We start from the raw sequence: 17129 nt of genomic DNA, 5'->3' as shown, positions 1-17129 counted from the left end.
ATATAATTTTAATTTAATTAACATAGTAAAATCTTCTATTACAATATAAAAATGTTAAGTATTTGTGAAGCAGTTATTTCTATTGTAGAAATTCCAATGTGACGGCAGAATAGATTGTGAAAATGGTTTCGACGAGCACAATTGTTCTCAGTCAAAGATTGATAACGCAACAAATCACTCAATTACCCCTCCACCTGAACTAGAATGTGACCATCCGAATCGTCTATGTGATAATGGAACTACATGCGTGTCTGTGGAACGTCTTTGTGATGAAGTCAATGATTGCGCAGATGGATCAGACGAAGGCCTACGATGTTCAGAACAAATGTGTACATTGGCGTCCTCAATCTGTTCCCATGAATGCCATAATTCTCCTGAAGGCATGGTATGCTATTGTCCACATGGCTGGCATCTATTGCCAAATAAGACTACATGTCTTGAAACCCACCCATGCGAATTGTGGGGTGTCTGTTCGCAATTGTGTCATCCAAAACGGTCTAACTACAAGTGCGCTTGTTTACCCGGCTACACATTATCAGATGACAAATTCACGTGTAACAGCAACGACCCAGCAACACCCTACATTATATTCAGCAACAGACACGAACTGAAGGGAGTCGATCTCCATGACTTTAGCGCAAAATCTCTCATAGCTAGTTTGAAGAACACAATAGCCGTTGATTTTTATCATTCAGATGATGCTGACATGGTGAGTTACACACATAATTCCTTACTCAGTCACTTAATTACTATTTATTGTGGTCCATATTTCTTTATCCACATATAGCTGCGAGTTTTGTTAAATATAAATTGATACGCTGACACATCTTTTTCTATTGCTTTCATTCAGTAAAGACACATTATGTAGATAATTTTTTTTTTTTCATTACAAGTAATACGTCATTTAAAATTACAAAATATAGGGATATTTTATTCAGTCATTGTTAGTCATACACGTATTTAACATTGTTAGGTATTTTGGACCGACATAATTGACGACAAAATCTACCGTGGTACATTGATTAGTGGTTCACTGAGCAACATTGAGGTCGTCGTGCAGACTGGTCTGTCAACAGCTGAAGGCCTGGCCGTCGACTGGATCGGTGGTAATTTGTACTGGGTCGAGAGCAACCTGGACCAGATAGAAGTGGCTCGTTTAAACGGCAGTTTCAGGCGCACTTTGGTTGCTGGAGATATGGAAAGCCCTCGTGCAATCGCTCTCGATCCGCGCGACGGTCTTCTTTTTTGGACAGATTGGGACAATTCGGCGCCTCGTATCGAACGATGCACGTTAGCAGGTTTGGATCGGATGATTATTGTACGCGTCGACAAGATTGTGGGAGGAGGCTGGCCGAATGGTCTTACTCTCGATTATGATACACGCCGCATTTATTGGATAGATGCTCGATCCGATTCTATTCATACAACACGTTATGACGGTTCCGATTTGCGAGAAGTTATGCGCAAACATGAATCAGTGTCTCATCCTTTTGCAATCACTTTGTACGGAAATTACGTTTATTGGACTGATTGGCGTAGTAACAGCGTCGTACGTGCTAACAAGTGGACTGGTAAAGATTTGGATACTATACATCGTACATTGACCCAACCTTTTGACTTGTTGGTACTGCACCCTAGTAGGCAGCCAAGAGGGGTTCGTCCCAGTCCTTGTGAAACAAAAAATGGCGGTTGTTCACATCTCTGTCTTCTTCATACTAATGGAACGTATCGTTGCGACTGTCCCCACGTTATGCGTCTTGACATTGACAATCGCACATGCGTTGGTAAATAAAAACAACACTTTTGCTTTACGTAAAGAGTAATGCTTACTTAAATGCTAAATTTTTAAGTTTAAGTTCATTTTTTACAGTGAGGTCACATATTTTTATAACATGATTACAGTGAACGAACGTGTGCTACTAATAGCAAGAAACAATGAGATTCGAGGGATAGATTTGCTTCAGCCCTATTACTACATGATTCCGACTATAAGTGTGCCCCAAGTGCTAAGTCCCAGCCAAATAGACTTCTTAAGTAGAACCAAAACATTATACTGGGCTGATTATCAAGTTAGTGAGATAAAACGAACGGGATTGACTTCAGGACCTACGAAAACGCTCATTGACACAGGCATTATACATCCAAATGGCCTAGCTGTCGATTGGCTTTCGAATCTCTTATTTATTAGTTCAACATCTGGGATAATGGTTTGTAATCTGGAAGCGGAGTACATTATGAAACTGGCTGGTGATTCTGGAATAGCGGTCAGTTTAGCTGCGGATCCTGCAAACGGAAAATTGTACCGAATTTCCTTATACGATAGAACAGCAAATATAGAAAGGAGCTCAATGGATGGGAGCCGCAACGAAGTGCTGGTGTCTGATCTTTCTTTAAATGCTAAAAGTTTAAACATCGACTTTACAACAGGAAGATTGTATTGGATAAATGATCACAGTGTTTATTTCTCGAACAGGGACGGAAAGAATGTACAGAAATTAAATATAACCAATGATTTTGCGATTTTGGCAATTGCAGTATATCAGGAATATATTTATTATGCTGAAGATGACGAACAATCCATTCATGTGGCGGACAAAATATCAGGTAGACCAGTTGTATGTTTTTTTGAAAAACTTATACAATGGCTTGTAAGGGTTGTCTTTTTGTTTGCTTGTGGTCGGAAATTCTTGGACAAAAGAGAAAAGGTCATAAATAATTAAATCACAAAACGATCGCCAAAGTTAACTTCAGTATTCCTATTCATATTTAAATTTATATTCAACTGTTCCTACACTCAGACTAATTTTTGTTATTTAGCTTTACTTAAAAAGAGTACTTGTTAGTTTTAAAATAATGTAATAGTTGCTTGAATCAATTTTTTTTAATGATATTTATTAACTACTTATAGGCGTTGACGACAGGATATTAAGAAATTCGACAAGTAACGTACTTTCTCTTCGCATATACGATCCCATGCTACAGGAGGGCAGTCATCCTTGCGGGAATAATCGCGGTGGATGTCAGCACCTCTGTCTTCCTACTTCATCTACAGAATTTGTATGTAAATGTGCTACTGGTTTTATGGTGGACAAAAGTGATCCAACAAAATGTGTGGGAGCCAAGGACTTCCTCTTTTATTCCATTAATTGGGAAATATGCGGTCTACCCTTAGACGGAAACAATGAAACTGAAGTTCTTGGACCTATATCTCGTGTATCGATGGCAAGTGCTATAGACTTCTTGGCTGATGAAGATAAACTCTTTTGGGCGGACAGCGATCATGGTACTGTGAAAGCAATTAATAGGGATGGCACTAATCGTACCGTTATTTTGGAACAGACAGAACTAATGGAAACAATTTCTGGTGATTGGTTAACGGGTGAGTGAAATTATAGATAGGTGCACTTTTTTAGAATTAAACCAAAAAGACGAAGAATATTTTTATTGTACAAAAATTCTGTCTTGTGTTAAAGGTTTGGCGATTGACTGGGCAGCTCGTAACATGTATTGGAGTGATGTAAAACGCGATGTAATCGAAGTTTCGCGTCTAAATGGTGCCTCGAGGTATGTAGTGTTGTACGGCAATATAGGCAAAAACGTTGCTTTGGCCGTGGATCCTGCAGCTGGTTTGCTTGTTTGGGGTGGTGGCACGAAACTCGAGAGAGCCGGTTTAGATGGTTCAAATCGTAAATTATTGTTAAATAATTCTGCAAGTATCTCCGATGTTGTCCTAGATTACGATAATCAGTACATTTACTGGTGCGATTCAGAGAGTCGCACAATCGAAAGGGTCCGCTACGATGGATCGGAGAGAACAGCTGTTCTTAATAAATCTTCGGAATATCCCATTGCCTTCACAATATTTGAAGATACTATATACTGGATTGACAGGTAAGATAATAATTATATAACGATAATAAACCGTTTAAAATAATTTCCTTTTTTTTTATTAATAGGATGCATGACAGGGGCAGCATTAAATATGCTCCTCTCTCTAATTTATCGGACTTCCATAGCATGCTAAAGAATCAAAGAGATTCTCTGAAAGATATACAAGTGTTTTCTCGTAAAAGGCAGAACGGCACTAATGCTTGTGCAAATGATAATGGTGGATGTGAACATTTATGCCTTTTTAATGGTACTCATCCAATTTGCGCATGTCCTCATGGATATATTGGAAGTGATGGTAAAACTTGTAAAGGTGAATTTTAAAAACGTTTTTAGTAATTGTAACTGATACGATAGACTTTCAAAATCAAACATGTAATAAGCATTCAAACTCTATGTATGGATCACACGCAGACTCGGTTTTGAATTTAATTTATGAAAACATAATGATCTTAACTGTTTAATAAATTTTGTTTTGTATTATTATTTCAGAATATGAAAGCTTCGTCATGTACTCTCGAGTAGTAAGTATCGATTCTGTCGACATAAGCGACAAAAACATCCAAAACTCTCCATATCCAAGTATAAAAAACAACAGCCTGATGAGGAACGCGATAGGGCTTGCTTTCGATTATCAGCATAGTTTACTTTTCTATTCTGACATACAAAGGGGGTCGATTAATAGCGTGCATTTTAATGGAAGCGGACATACCATTATAGTGGAGAGTAAGTTATTATTACTATTACTAAAGATCGATAGTTATTAAATTTTTGTTGTTGTTTTTATTTAAGAGCAAGGATCAGTAGAAGGTCTAGCATTCGAGCAGGTTAATCGTGCGTTATATTGGACGTGTAACAACGAGGCCACAATAAATAAAGTCAATTTGACTGAAGATGGTAGGAATGCAAGTTCGGTCGAAACGATCATTCGTTTGAGTCAATTCGATAAGCCCAGGGGCATCGCTGTGGACAGTTGTCGTGGTCGCGTCTACTGGACGAACTGGAACTCACTCAAACCCAGTATTGATCGGGCATTTCTTACCGGTTTTGGTACTGAGTCCATCATCACGACTGAGATCCGTATGCCGAACGCACTTGCACTTGATCATTATGCTCATCATCTATATTGGGCCGATGCACGTTTGGACAAGATTGAACGATGTCATTACGACGGTTCACACCGCGTCGTTTTGGTTAAAGTGGTCCCTCAGCACCCGTTTGCAATAGCGGTTTATAAAAATTACATCTTCTGGACCGATTGGGTCTTGCATGCCGTTCTTCGTGCGAACAAATTGACCGGACAGGACCTTGTATGGCTCAGGAAGAACGTAGCGAAACCTATGGGCATAGTGGCCATAGCCAATGATACTGACGACTGCCTCTCCAATCCCTGTCTCACGTTTAACGGTGGTTGTGAAGAACTCTGCGCGTACGACTCTTCAGGAGAGGTTCGGTGCGCGTGTATTGAAGGGAGGGTACTCGCTGAAGATGGTAAAAGGTGTTTTAGTGAGAGGAGCTCGAATTGCACTAGAGAATCATTCAGGTATGCGGTAGATGCAAAATTGCAATATTTCATATGCATATACAGGGTGCTTCAAAAAAATGTATACACACTTTGAACTTCCATAGAAAATTTATTTACCGTTCTACAAAGTTAAATTTCAGGAAAATAGAAAGCTGAAAGTCCAATGTAAATGAAACATAAATAACAAATGTTAATACTGTTCAAATTGGTGACCTACAGCATCAATACAATTCTGAGTACGAGTCACCACAGATTCTGTACATCGTATCAAAACGTCCAATGAGATTTCTCTACACACTGCTTGAATCTCATTCCAAAGAATGTCTAGGTTACGTGGTTTACGTTTGTACACCTCATCTTTTACTGTGCCCCACAAGAAGAAATCCAGTGGTGTAAGGTCTGGAGAGCGTGCTGGAAACTCGATTGGCCCCCTGCGTCCTATCCACTGGCCCGACAAATTTTGATCCAGGTAAGCTCGTACGTCCCTGTGATAGTGCGGCGGAGCACCATCTTGTTGAAAATAAAAATCATCATTACCGTATAATGCACGAATGGCAGGAAATATGGAATCAGCAAGCATTGTTAGGTAATTAATACCAGTTACAGTGCCTTCAAATCGAAAAGGTCCAATGAGTCCCCTTGAAGACAAACCGCACCACACATTTACACCAGGCAAATTTACAGCTTTTTCAATTGTAATGTGAGGATTTTCTTCACCCCAGTAAACACAATTGTGCCTATTGACAGTTCCATTAAGTTTGAATTGGGCTTCATCCGACCAAATGATGCTACCCATAAATCCCGGTTCACGTATCACGTTTTGATACGATGTACAGAATCTGTGGTGACTCGTACTCAGAATTGTATTGATGCTGTAGGTCACCAATTTGAACAGTATTAACATTTGTTATTTATGTTTCATTTACATTGGACTTTCAGCTTTCTATTTTCCTGAAATTTAACTTTGTAGAACGGTTTGGAAGTTCAAAGTGTGTATACATTTTTTTGAAGCACCCTGTATATACCTTTAAATTGAAACTAAAATTGTCTAAGTACTATTTTGTAGTTAATTTACAGAAATTTCTTAATATGATTTTCCCTATTTTTGATATAAAAACAGCAATAGAAGAGGATAAAATTCACATTGTTTGTAGATGTTCCGATGGTGGTTGCGTTCCCTTCCAGCTCACGTGTGACGGCGTGGCTCATTGCGCGGACGCTTCAGACGAAGAAGCTGGTTATTGCGGACATAGAACGTGTCCGTTGGGCTGGCATCAGTGTTTGAATAAGCGCTGTATCTTTAACAATGTCACGTGTAATGGCGAAGATGACTGTGGTGATAATAGCGACGAGAAAAACTGCTCATGCAAGGACGATGACCATTTCAAGTGTGGCAGTGGCGAATGTATTATGAAGAAATTCATGTGCGATCGAGATCCAGACTGCAAGGATCTCAGTGACGAAATTGGATGCCGTAAGTAAACAGTACGAAATTTAAATGAATGAATTTAGATAAGTATTCTACCTCTATACATCTTTAAGTACGTACTTGACCACTCTCTGTTGAGTTTTACTGTATCTCTATTTTAGCTTCCGTGAATTGTGTTCAAGAAATGAAAGATACAAAGATGATAAACTGTGAAAAGACGATGGTTTGTATACACAAAGATTGGATATGTGATGGCGAAAACGATTGCTGGGACAATTCCGACGAACGTAATTGCACCAATGTTACGTGTCAGTGGAACGAGTTTAGATGCCTCGATGGGCGATGTCTGCCCTACGGGGTAAAATGTAATGGTATCGATGACTGCAAGGATGGAAAAGGAGTGAACGCCAGTTCTGATGAAGCTGAATGTGGTAATGTAAAATTTAACATTAAAAATTTTTTGATTTATCATCTTTAGATGTATATTTTTTGTCATTAAGGTAAGCTTAATTGAATAGGACTCGTTTATATTGTACGAGATACATTTCGTTGTAGTTTTAATTTCTTTTTTCTTTTTAGATACTAATTACTGTGAAAAACATCAATTTCTGTGTGAAACAGGAGTATGCATTCCATCAAATTTAAGGTGTAATGGAATATCAGATTGTACCGATAACTCAGATGAAACAGGTTGTCGTAAGTAAATTTGTAATGCATATTATATTTAGCAAATTAAAATAAATAAAATTAATATATGTGTGCGGCGCCTTCCCATTAACCTCCAATGGTATAAAAATGCTTTTAAATGTTTTGAATTTTTATTTCTTATTTAATATTATTGTTTTATTTAATTTAGAGTATCAATGTCGCGCCGATCAGTTCCGCTGCAAGAATGGCGATTGTATTCCTGTATTATGGCAGTGTGATACTCAACCAGACTGCCCAGATTTGTCAGATGAGAGCGATCATTGTCGAGATCGTGCCTGCGGTTTGTGGGAATTTCGGTGCAACAGCACCGGCCGTTGCATACCAAAAGGATGGGTATGCGACGGCGAGGCTGATTGTCAGGACCGTGCAGACGAGGGCGAAGCCGGCGGTTGTGCTCCAACCACATGTCTACCCAATCAGTTCCAGTGCGCAGACAAGATGTGCATAAACCGATTGTATTATTGCGATGGTGATCTGGATTGTGTGGATGGATCGGATGAGGAGCCTCATGCGTGTCGTAAGAACAGCCAGTGCACCCCCAAACAGTATCGATGTGTTAACGGAAATTGCATAACTCGATCTCAAATGTGCGACGGGCACGACGACTGTGGTGACAACTCGGATGAGACGACTGACGAATGTCGCAAAGAGCTTTGCGATAAAGCGTCTGGACGATTCCAGTGTAAAAACGGAGTCTGCATTAATGAGACGATGCTCTGTAATGGCGAGAATGACTGTGGCGATTTTAGTGACGAAAACAAGTGCAGTAAGTATTCATGATTGCAATATAAAGATTCACATTCACATCTTTTTATTTCCTTACGTAAATTTTATCAGGAAATACAGAAAAAGTTATAGAAATTTGGTCTTTAAAAAAAATAACTACACTGTATAATATCTATAATTATAAGAGCATACTTCTACTGCAATGGGCAAATATTATCTATTATTATTCAGTATAATATTTTTTTATTGTAATTTATTTCCTCTATTATTTTATTTTTGGAAGAAAAACGTTTTTCTCTTCTTAGGCGTCAAACTGTTATAATTATGAAATATATCTTTCCGTTAAGATGGTGTTTTTGTTTTAGATATTAATGAATGTATCGCAGCACCTCGACCGTGTGCCCAGAATTGTACTGATGAGAAAGTAGGTTACACATGCTCATGTAAGGAAGGCTACAAAATCAGCCCAAAAGACAACCACCTTTGTGATGACGTGGACGAGTGCGCCAATCGACCCTGTAGCCAGACATGCCACAACACGCTAGGTTCATATGTGTGTAGATGCGTTGATGGTTACATTATGAAAGCCGACATGCATTCTTGTCGCGCTAACTCAACTGTACCTGCCAAACTAATGTTAGCAAACAGGTAAATTAATATCCTTTATATGAAATTGATAGATATTCATTATTTAATATGGTTATTAAATACTATAATCACTGTAATGTATACAAAGTACGTTTCTAATAAACATCTTTTTTCTTAGGTACTATATACGCGAATTGACCCTTGACGGCCACTCAACTCTTGTTGCTCACAATTTAACAAATGCTGTAGCTCTCGATTTTGACCTAATGAGTGAATGCATTTTCTGGTCAGACGTGACCGCTGCTGGTAGTTCCATAAAACGACTTTGCAAAGACACACCAAACGCTACTGCAGAAATCCTGCATCAGAATACATTGCAAAATCCTGACGGGCTTGCTGTTGACTGGATAGGACGGAATTTGTATTGGTGTGATAAGGTAATTATTTTATATAAGTATTTAATATTTTTTAAGAACTCTATGTATAATTTATCTATTTTTAATTTTGTAACAATATTATCTTAGAATAGTTTTTAATCATTAAATAAAAATAATATTTGTAGGGTTTGGACACTTTGGAAGTGTCGTCGCTCAAAGGTAAATTCCGTAGGGTATTGATTTCCGATGGTCTAGACGAGCCTCGTGCCATCGCTTTGGACCCCATAAGGGGCAATATGTATTGGACAGATTGGGGCATACGCGTACACATCGGTAAAGCAGCAATGGATGGATCCAACCCTCATGTGATAGTAAATTCGAGTCTTGGTTGGCCCAATGCACTTACCATTGCCTACGACACCCAAGAACTGTTCTGGGCGGACGCACGTGAAGATTATATAGCTGTCTCAGATTTAGATGGCAAAAACATCAAAATCATAGCAAGTCGTTCAGAAAAATTGGGTATACCGTTGCATCATGTGTTCGCTATAGCTGTCTGGGAGGAGTATGTCTATTGGACCGATTGGGAAACGAAATCTATTGGAAAATGTCTCAAGTACAGCGGTGAAAATTGCTCTTCACTTTATTTTACTGTGCATAGACCAATGGATTTAAGAGTGGTGCATCCACTAAGGCAAATTGAGACACAGAATAATCCATGTTTAAAAGCAAACTGTTCTGCGTTATGTTTGCTTAAGCCTACTGCACCGTTTTACACATGCGCCTGTCCTGAAAACTATGAGCTTGCTCCTGACGGAAAATCGTGTGTGTCGAATTGTACCACCGCTCATTTTGAATGCAAGAACACGTACAAATGCATACCGTTTTGGTGGAAATGTGATACACAGGACGACTGCGGCGACGGATCGGACGAACCGCCTGGCTGTCGAGAATTTGAGTGTTTGCCCGGACAGTTCCAATGCGAAAACAGACACTGTGTGCATCCGTCACAATTGTGCGATGGTACTGATGATTGTGGAGATAACTCGGACGAGATTAATTGTCGAAATTACACTTGTTTAAACAATCAATTTCGATGCGAAGGAGATGAAAAGGGTAAGTTGCAATACATCTCTAATGATAACATGAATAATTGTGACAGAAGTCGTAATAAACCTTTTTGTATGTGTATGTATGTATGTCGCAAGCATTAACAAAATTATGCATTTTAATATATACATACTTTCGACCCATCTAGGAAACATTTACAATTATTAATTTATTAATTATTTACTTATTTATTACTTAATTGCTATTTATTCACTTTTCCCCCCGTTTTAGTACCACCCAGATGTATACCTGGAAACAAGCGTTGCGACAAGCACAAGGATTGTCGCCTGGGTGAAGATGAGGCCGATTGTCCTCCAGCTTCTTGTTCACCAAATCAATTCAAATGTGAAAATGATAAATGCGTTCCGGCAGTTTGGGTTTGTGACGGGGACAACGATTGCGGTGACAAATCCGATGAAATGGAAGAATGTCGTTCGAGAACATGTCCCCGTGATCAGTTCCGCTGCAACTCGGGCCGCTGCATACCGATGGCGTGGCGATGTGATGGAGATTCGGATTGCGCCGGAGACGAAGACGAACCACCCACTTGTAGTCAACCCGAATTCCATACATGTGATCCAACATACTTTAAATGTACAAATAACAGATGTATACCGGGCCGGTGGCGATGTGACTTTGATAACGATTGTGGTGACGGATCGGATGAAGTCGGATGTACCCCACGAAATTGTTCCGAGTCTGAGTTTCGTTGCACGTTTGGACGTTGCATACGCGGAAATTTAAGATGTGATGGAGAGTACCAGTGTGAGGATCGAAGCGACGAAATCGGCTGCCAATCCAAGTGTGGACAGAACGAATTTCAGTGTGCAAACCCTAAAGTCTGCATTTATATGTAAGTACATTAATTCGATTATTTAAAAGATTGCCTTGTCGTTATGATCTTTGTTTATATTGTAATCATATTAATGCCTGAGACTTGTAAATAATTTGATTGCAGTAAGTGGAAATGTGACGGAGAAACCGACTGCCCTGACGGTTCTGACGAAGTAAATTGCAGCGACGCTTGTGCAGAAGGCGAATTCAAATGTGACAATGGACTGTGTATCAAAGACGACTGGCGTTGCGACGGTCAAAATGACTGCGAAGACGGCTCGGACGAGGCTTTACACATGTGCTCAACACTTGCATGTCCTCCTGGTCGTTTACGTTGTAGCAACAACCGGTGCGTACCCCTGAACGTCGTGTGCGACGGCAACGACGATTGCGGCGATAAATCAGATGAAGAACAGTCCGTGTGCAAGAGCGAGAAGAAATGCGGATCTCACATGTTCCGATGTAAAAATGGCAAGTGTATACAAATGTCATTACGTTGTGACAAGGAGAATGATTGTGGAGACGATAGCGACGAGGAGGGCTGCGAAGAAACGGCATGTCGATGGAATACCTGCTCCCAACTATGCATTGAACGCAAAGCGGGACATCATACTTGCAAGTGTGCTCCCGGATACTACTATGACAATAATAACGGCAGTTGTAAAGCTTCAGGAGAACCAGGAAAACTGGTACTAGCCGCTGAAGCCGAACTAAGGCTTATGTCACCATACAAATGGGAAAATGTTGATCAGGAATACGGCAAGCCAATATTAGCTACAGCACCAGGGTACAAAGTTGACTATCTGGATGTTCTTTATGGCCCTGAGCAGATGACAGCGTATTGGACCGATCACCAAAACAAACGCGTACAAAGCATAAACTTTTCAGGATCCAAAACAAACCACAGTAGTAGTAACAATAGAACAAGAGTGAAAAGGGCTAATAGTGCAATTAAAACGGTACTATCTGGCCTAAAAGAGCCCCGAGGAATAGCAGTAGATTGGGTCGCTTATCGATTATACATCGCGGATGGGAATAGGATAGTGGTATCTGATTTAGAAGGGAAACAGACCTTCACCCTTGCTAAAGACGATATTCAACAACCTAGAGACGTAGTAGTAACGCCCGCTGATGGTTTGGTGTTCTGGACCGATTGGGGACCTCCGGCGAAAATTGAAGTCAGTCATATGGACGGGAACATGCGAAAAATATTGGTGAACGTAGGTGTACTCTGGCCGACAGGTATGGCAATAGATTATCCTGCTAAGAGATTGTATTGGGCTGACGCCAAAACAACGGCTATTGAATCGGTCAAGTTTGATGGAACAGACAGGCAAATTGTCAGGAATTTTCAACATAGTAAGTGGATATTTAAGCAAATTTTATTATTTACCAAAATTAATTACAAATTGTGAACATTGAGTATGTATGCATTGTATGTTTAGATTTATAGAAACATTGCTCATTTTGTTCCCGGTTTTCGCTATCAATTGTGTCATGTTTGTATAATAGATAGATTATATATTAGACTAACTTTTCTCTTAAATTTTCAGAAATGCGTCCGTATAAAATCGAAGTGTTCGAGGACAATGTCTACCTGTCAACCTATCAGACGAACAATGTATTCCGAATGGATAAATTTGGTCGTGGAGAACTTTTTCCTTTAGCTCAACAACTTCCAAGACTATCACACATTTTAATAGTTCAAGAAAATAGACAGACACGTAACATCACAAATCGCTGCAATAAGGTCTGCGATTCCAACGAATTTTGTCTATTAAATCCGGAAGGGGCGACGTGTGCCTGCGCGGATGGATTTATTAAAGATAATGTGGTAAGGAAGTAATTGTATTCTTTTTTTGGCTCACCTTTACTTAAAACGCGATTATATTATAAAAAATAGTAATTTCTAATCTCTGACGCATAATAATAATAATGTATAATTTTTCACTTTAATATAATTAAATTTACCTTTTACTTTTTATTACATATTAGGGTAGTTAGTTGTATGGGCAATATACCGATAACAATAATTGTATTAAGGCATTTTGATTGTCTTTTCAATACACCAATCTTTGTCTATTAAATAATATGTAAAGTTACGTTTGTGCAATATAAATGAAGTGCTTGCTTATTACGTCCTTCATTAACATAATTTAACAGTTTACCATGTAAATGTTACAATTTGATCACCGCTTGCTTTATGTTAATAATATGTTAATTTCTCAAAATCTAAAGTTTCTTACGTAAGGGAATTCCAAAACGGAAATGTATTTATCTATGTAGATATATTTGCAGTCAGGTTCGTACTTGATTAATTTATAGAAAAATAAATTAGCACACAAAGTAAAAAAATTGCAGCATATTACCTATTTTTAGTTGTTAGTTACAAACTTGCTTAATAGTTATAATTGTTTAACTTCATATATTAGTATTTTACTGATTTTCTTTCCGGAAATATTAAAAACAGTCAAATCCAACCCTGTGCATCTAATTAGGTAACAATAAAAATTAATTTGTATAATTCACTAAGCTGACTGGGAATTACCGCCCTTTTAAACTTTACATGAGAAAATGTTTTTATTATGGCAATTTCTGATCACTTGTAGTCGAAATATTTTTGAAAGATGTTATTCCTTATAATCGTTGTTTTACAGACGTGCCATGCGAGCACTACGTCCGCTGTCTCTTGCCCCCTCAATTGTAACAATGGTGTGTGCAAAATAGTTCCTGGTCAAGCACCAAAATGCGTATGTCATCCACTGTACACAGGACAACACTGCGAACATTATCGATGCTCCCAATACTGCCGTAACAAGGGTATGTGCTACCCAGACCTATTAGCATCGTCACCTGATGGCCAGCCCGTTCTAAAATGCAATTGTCCGCCCCAGTGGACGGGAGAACGTTGCGAATCACCCGTTAACAAGTGCAAGAATTGGTGTTATAACAATGGCACGTGTTACAACGTTGCCCTTAGTGTGGCTCGGTGCAACTGTCAACCAGAATACACAGGCAACAGGTGTCAACATTGCCTGGACCTCGAATGTCTCAACGACGGCATTTGTCGACGGACCGGAGAAGGGGGCAACGCCAAATCCGTTTGTGATTGTATACAGGGCTTTCGGGGTAGCAACTGTAACGTGACCGGTTGCGACGGTTACTGTGAAAACGGTGGCACGTGCTCCGAAGGGCTGGAATGTACTTGCCCTCCAGGGTTTGCGGGACGCCGATGCGAAAAACGTCGAGGTGGTAACATGGCTCCTAACGACGCATGCCACATGCATTGTCAGAATGGGGGAACGTGTCGATTGGGCGTCAAAGAGCCAGAGTGTGAGTGTCCGTCACGATTTGGTGGTCGTCGTTGCGAAATTGATTTATGCACGAAGGCAAATAGACCACGGGAATGTGATTGTTCCTGTAAGAATAACGGTACCTGCCATCAATGGGGTGATCACATAATATGCACGTGTGAAAAAACATGGGGTGGAAAACTGTGCGAGGTAAATGTTAATTGTGTATTAGTTATATCTAATAATCCTCTCTTCGTTCTACGGTTTTTTGTAATTGTATAGATGTAGAATGAGTACATGAGTAACTTGATCTTTTTTGATCTATAACTAGGATATCGTCAGTTCTACCAGGTGTATTTCTACCCAACTCGATTACAGCTGCTTGCTGTTTTCCAATCTCTTTCCCATATCATTTTTTATAAAATTTTTACTTATAGCAAAGAGCAAGACTCCCATCTAAAAGTTCTTGTCTTAATTAACTCATCAGCAATCTTGTTACCTTGTATGGTCCTATGTTTTAATTATTATACTTTTATTGTTTTTTTTTTTTATTTATTTAAGATTTACATGGGGCATGATAATCCATGCAATTCTTATTGTCTGAACGGAGGTTTATGTGTAATAGACGGCCTCCGATCAACTCCTATGTGCCTTTGTCCGGAAAACTGGGGAGGCACTTCGTGTCAGACTCCGTTGAAATGCCTCCAGTACTGCAAGAACCAGGGAACCTGCTACATGGACAGCGAAGGTATGCCGTACTGCATCTGTCCACCCGAATATGAGGGAATCCAATGCGGAACATCTCTTACTGTGAAAACGCAGAAATCATCAGATAACAGCGATTCGAGCATTTTCTTGCCTCTTATATTCAGTCTTGGAATATTACTTATTGTTGCCGGAGCTGCTTCAACTGCATACATCATAATCAAAAGGAGACGACCGTTCTTACACGAGAGGTTACAAGAAAATGATTTTAATAATCCGATTTATCAGGAGAGAGACACTGAACCGTTTACATTAGATGCAGACAAGGTATGAACTCATTATGCTAATTTTGGATTTTTGGCAGGACTAAAAGAGATCTTTTTATTAATATTAAAGACCTACTTACATTTGTTATTCCTTCATTATTTGCATAAAGTAGCTAAACATGTAACACAAGATTTTTTCGATTAATATCAACTTATTTTGATTTTCATTGAAATTTACTTGTGATATGAATTAAATTTTACATATAAGTAAATATACTAAGCATACAATGCCTCGTGTCCTATTCTTTTAGAGTTACTCCGCACGTGAGGTTTTATAAAACCTATTTTACAACTATTGATATAAACAAAATTATGCCAGGTAGGAAAAACTATTTTTCGTCCTGCCAGGACACCAAAATTATCATTACCTAACCACTTGCTTTACTGCTAATTTAAAAATTGAATTCAGGTCGCATATTTTATTTCATTGCGTTATTTTTGTTGTATAGAGTGGTAACTTTACGAATCCATTGTACGAATCGGTGTTTAATGGTACTGGGAATGTTAAAGAAGAAAAGGCAGGGCTGCTGCAAGGCAGGGTTGACGAAATACCGCCCCTAACGAACGAAGACGTCTGAGTACCTATGATTAAATTCTACTAATCTTTAAGTTGCAATTTGCTGTGAATAGTGCCATTTCTTTTTTCTCTCTATTTTATTTACAATAGTCGTCTAAGAACAGCATTTATACTAATACTCTTTTTTTATATATGGTTGTAACTTTTTTGTTTTACTTTTTATTACATATTAGGGTAGTTAGTTGTATTGTAAATAATTTAAAGCTAGTACATATCATAACAATTTTTTAAGTGTTTGTGAGAGATAAAGTCAATATTTTTCTATTTTTGCAGTGTACAGTGTGTAATACTAATATTATTTCTTTATTTGTCGTTGCACATGGTCTGTGTACTGTACCTACGTTTCTGTACTGTTTTCAATCTTTCGAACAAGTAGAAAATTGATTTTTTTTTTAATGTACCTGCAAGTTAATGACTGAAAAAAATACAATGAATGTTATTTTTGTAAAGAAAATACGAGGTTCTCATAACGCTCGGACAGAAAGGTATTGACTGTTCCTATGTATTTTTTTATGTAAGCAGCTTTTTACGTGTCTTTTACATGTTTTAATGTGCTATTTAGCTAACATTTTTATATGATGACGATAAAGAAAGAGTACAATAGCAAGAGACCACAATTTCATAAAATAATAAGAATAAGCAATCGAATTGGTCAATATTAGTTATTTAATATGTAATACATTTATAGTAGGATAACATATGAAAACAAATAATACAGAAGCCACTGAATCTCAATAAAAATGATATTAAAATAATTTTAAGTCAATAATTGAAGACATAAGTGGATGAAGGTATTGTGTAACGAAACTAAATTTTTGAGAAGTTCGCAATGAAAGTATTTTTAGCTGCACAAACTACTATCTATAAGATCTTTGTCTAGTCTATATCTTCTATTTAATGATTCACGTCAAAATATTCGCAAAAATTTGTATTTATGCAAAAACTGCAACTCAGAAAATCTTCACCCACCCATGTCGTCAATTATTTATTACATTTATACGTTAATAATGAATACTCAAGCAGATTAAACGTTTTATATATAT

The 17129-nt window shown here is 38.4% G+C and overlaps 1 protein-coding gene across 1 annotated transcript in view; it reads left to right on the top strand.

Moving 5' to 3' along the window:
* LOC108738263 (prolow-density lipoprotein receptor-related protein 1) overlaps positions 1-16504 on the top strand; it is a 37015-nt gene extending 20511 nt beyond the window's left edge. Inside the window, exons 7-27 of the mRNA XM_025977636.1 lie at positions 89-709; positions 974-1784; positions 1903-2604; positions 2909-3379; positions 3474-3891; positions 3957-4201; positions 4381-4614; positions 4681-5431; positions 6568-6887; positions 7004-7273; positions 7422-7538; positions 7699-8316; positions 8642-8924; positions 9043-9301; positions 9427-10357; positions 10583-11204; positions 11310-12544; positions 12739-13019; positions 13843-14688; positions 15040-15510; positions 15959-16504. Of these exons, the coding sequence (XP_025833421.1) occupies positions 89-709; positions 974-1784; positions 1903-2604; positions 2909-3379; positions 3474-3891; positions 3957-4201; positions 4381-4614; positions 4681-5431; positions 6568-6887; positions 7004-7273; positions 7422-7538; positions 7699-8316; positions 8642-8924; positions 9043-9301; positions 9427-10357; positions 10583-11204; positions 11310-12544; positions 12739-13019; positions 13843-14688; positions 15040-15510; positions 15959-16087 (10635 nt within the window). The 3' untranslated portion in view covers positions 16088-16504. The remainder of the gene's footprint in view (positions 1-88; positions 710-973; positions 1785-1902; positions 2605-2908; positions 3380-3473; positions 3892-3956; positions 4202-4380; positions 4615-4680; positions 5432-6567; positions 6888-7003; positions 7274-7421; positions 7539-7698; positions 8317-8641; positions 8925-9042; positions 9302-9426; positions 10358-10582; positions 11205-11309; positions 12545-12738; positions 13020-13842; positions 14689-15039; positions 15511-15958) is intronic.
* The last annotated feature ends 625 nt before the right edge of the window (positions 16505-17129 follow it).

The sequence above is a fragment of the Agrilus planipennis genome, unplaced genomic scaffold (genome assembly GCF_000699045.2).
Source record: "Agrilus planipennis isolate EAB-ADULT unplaced genomic scaffold, Apla_2.0 scaffold25, whole genome shotgun sequence".
NCBI classification, from domain to species: Eukaryota; Metazoa; Arthropoda; class Insecta; order Coleoptera; family Buprestidae; genus Agrilus; species Agrilus planipennis.
The sequence above is the reverse complement of the archived record's forward strand: the minus strand, read 5'-3'. Positions and strand labels throughout refer to the sequence as shown.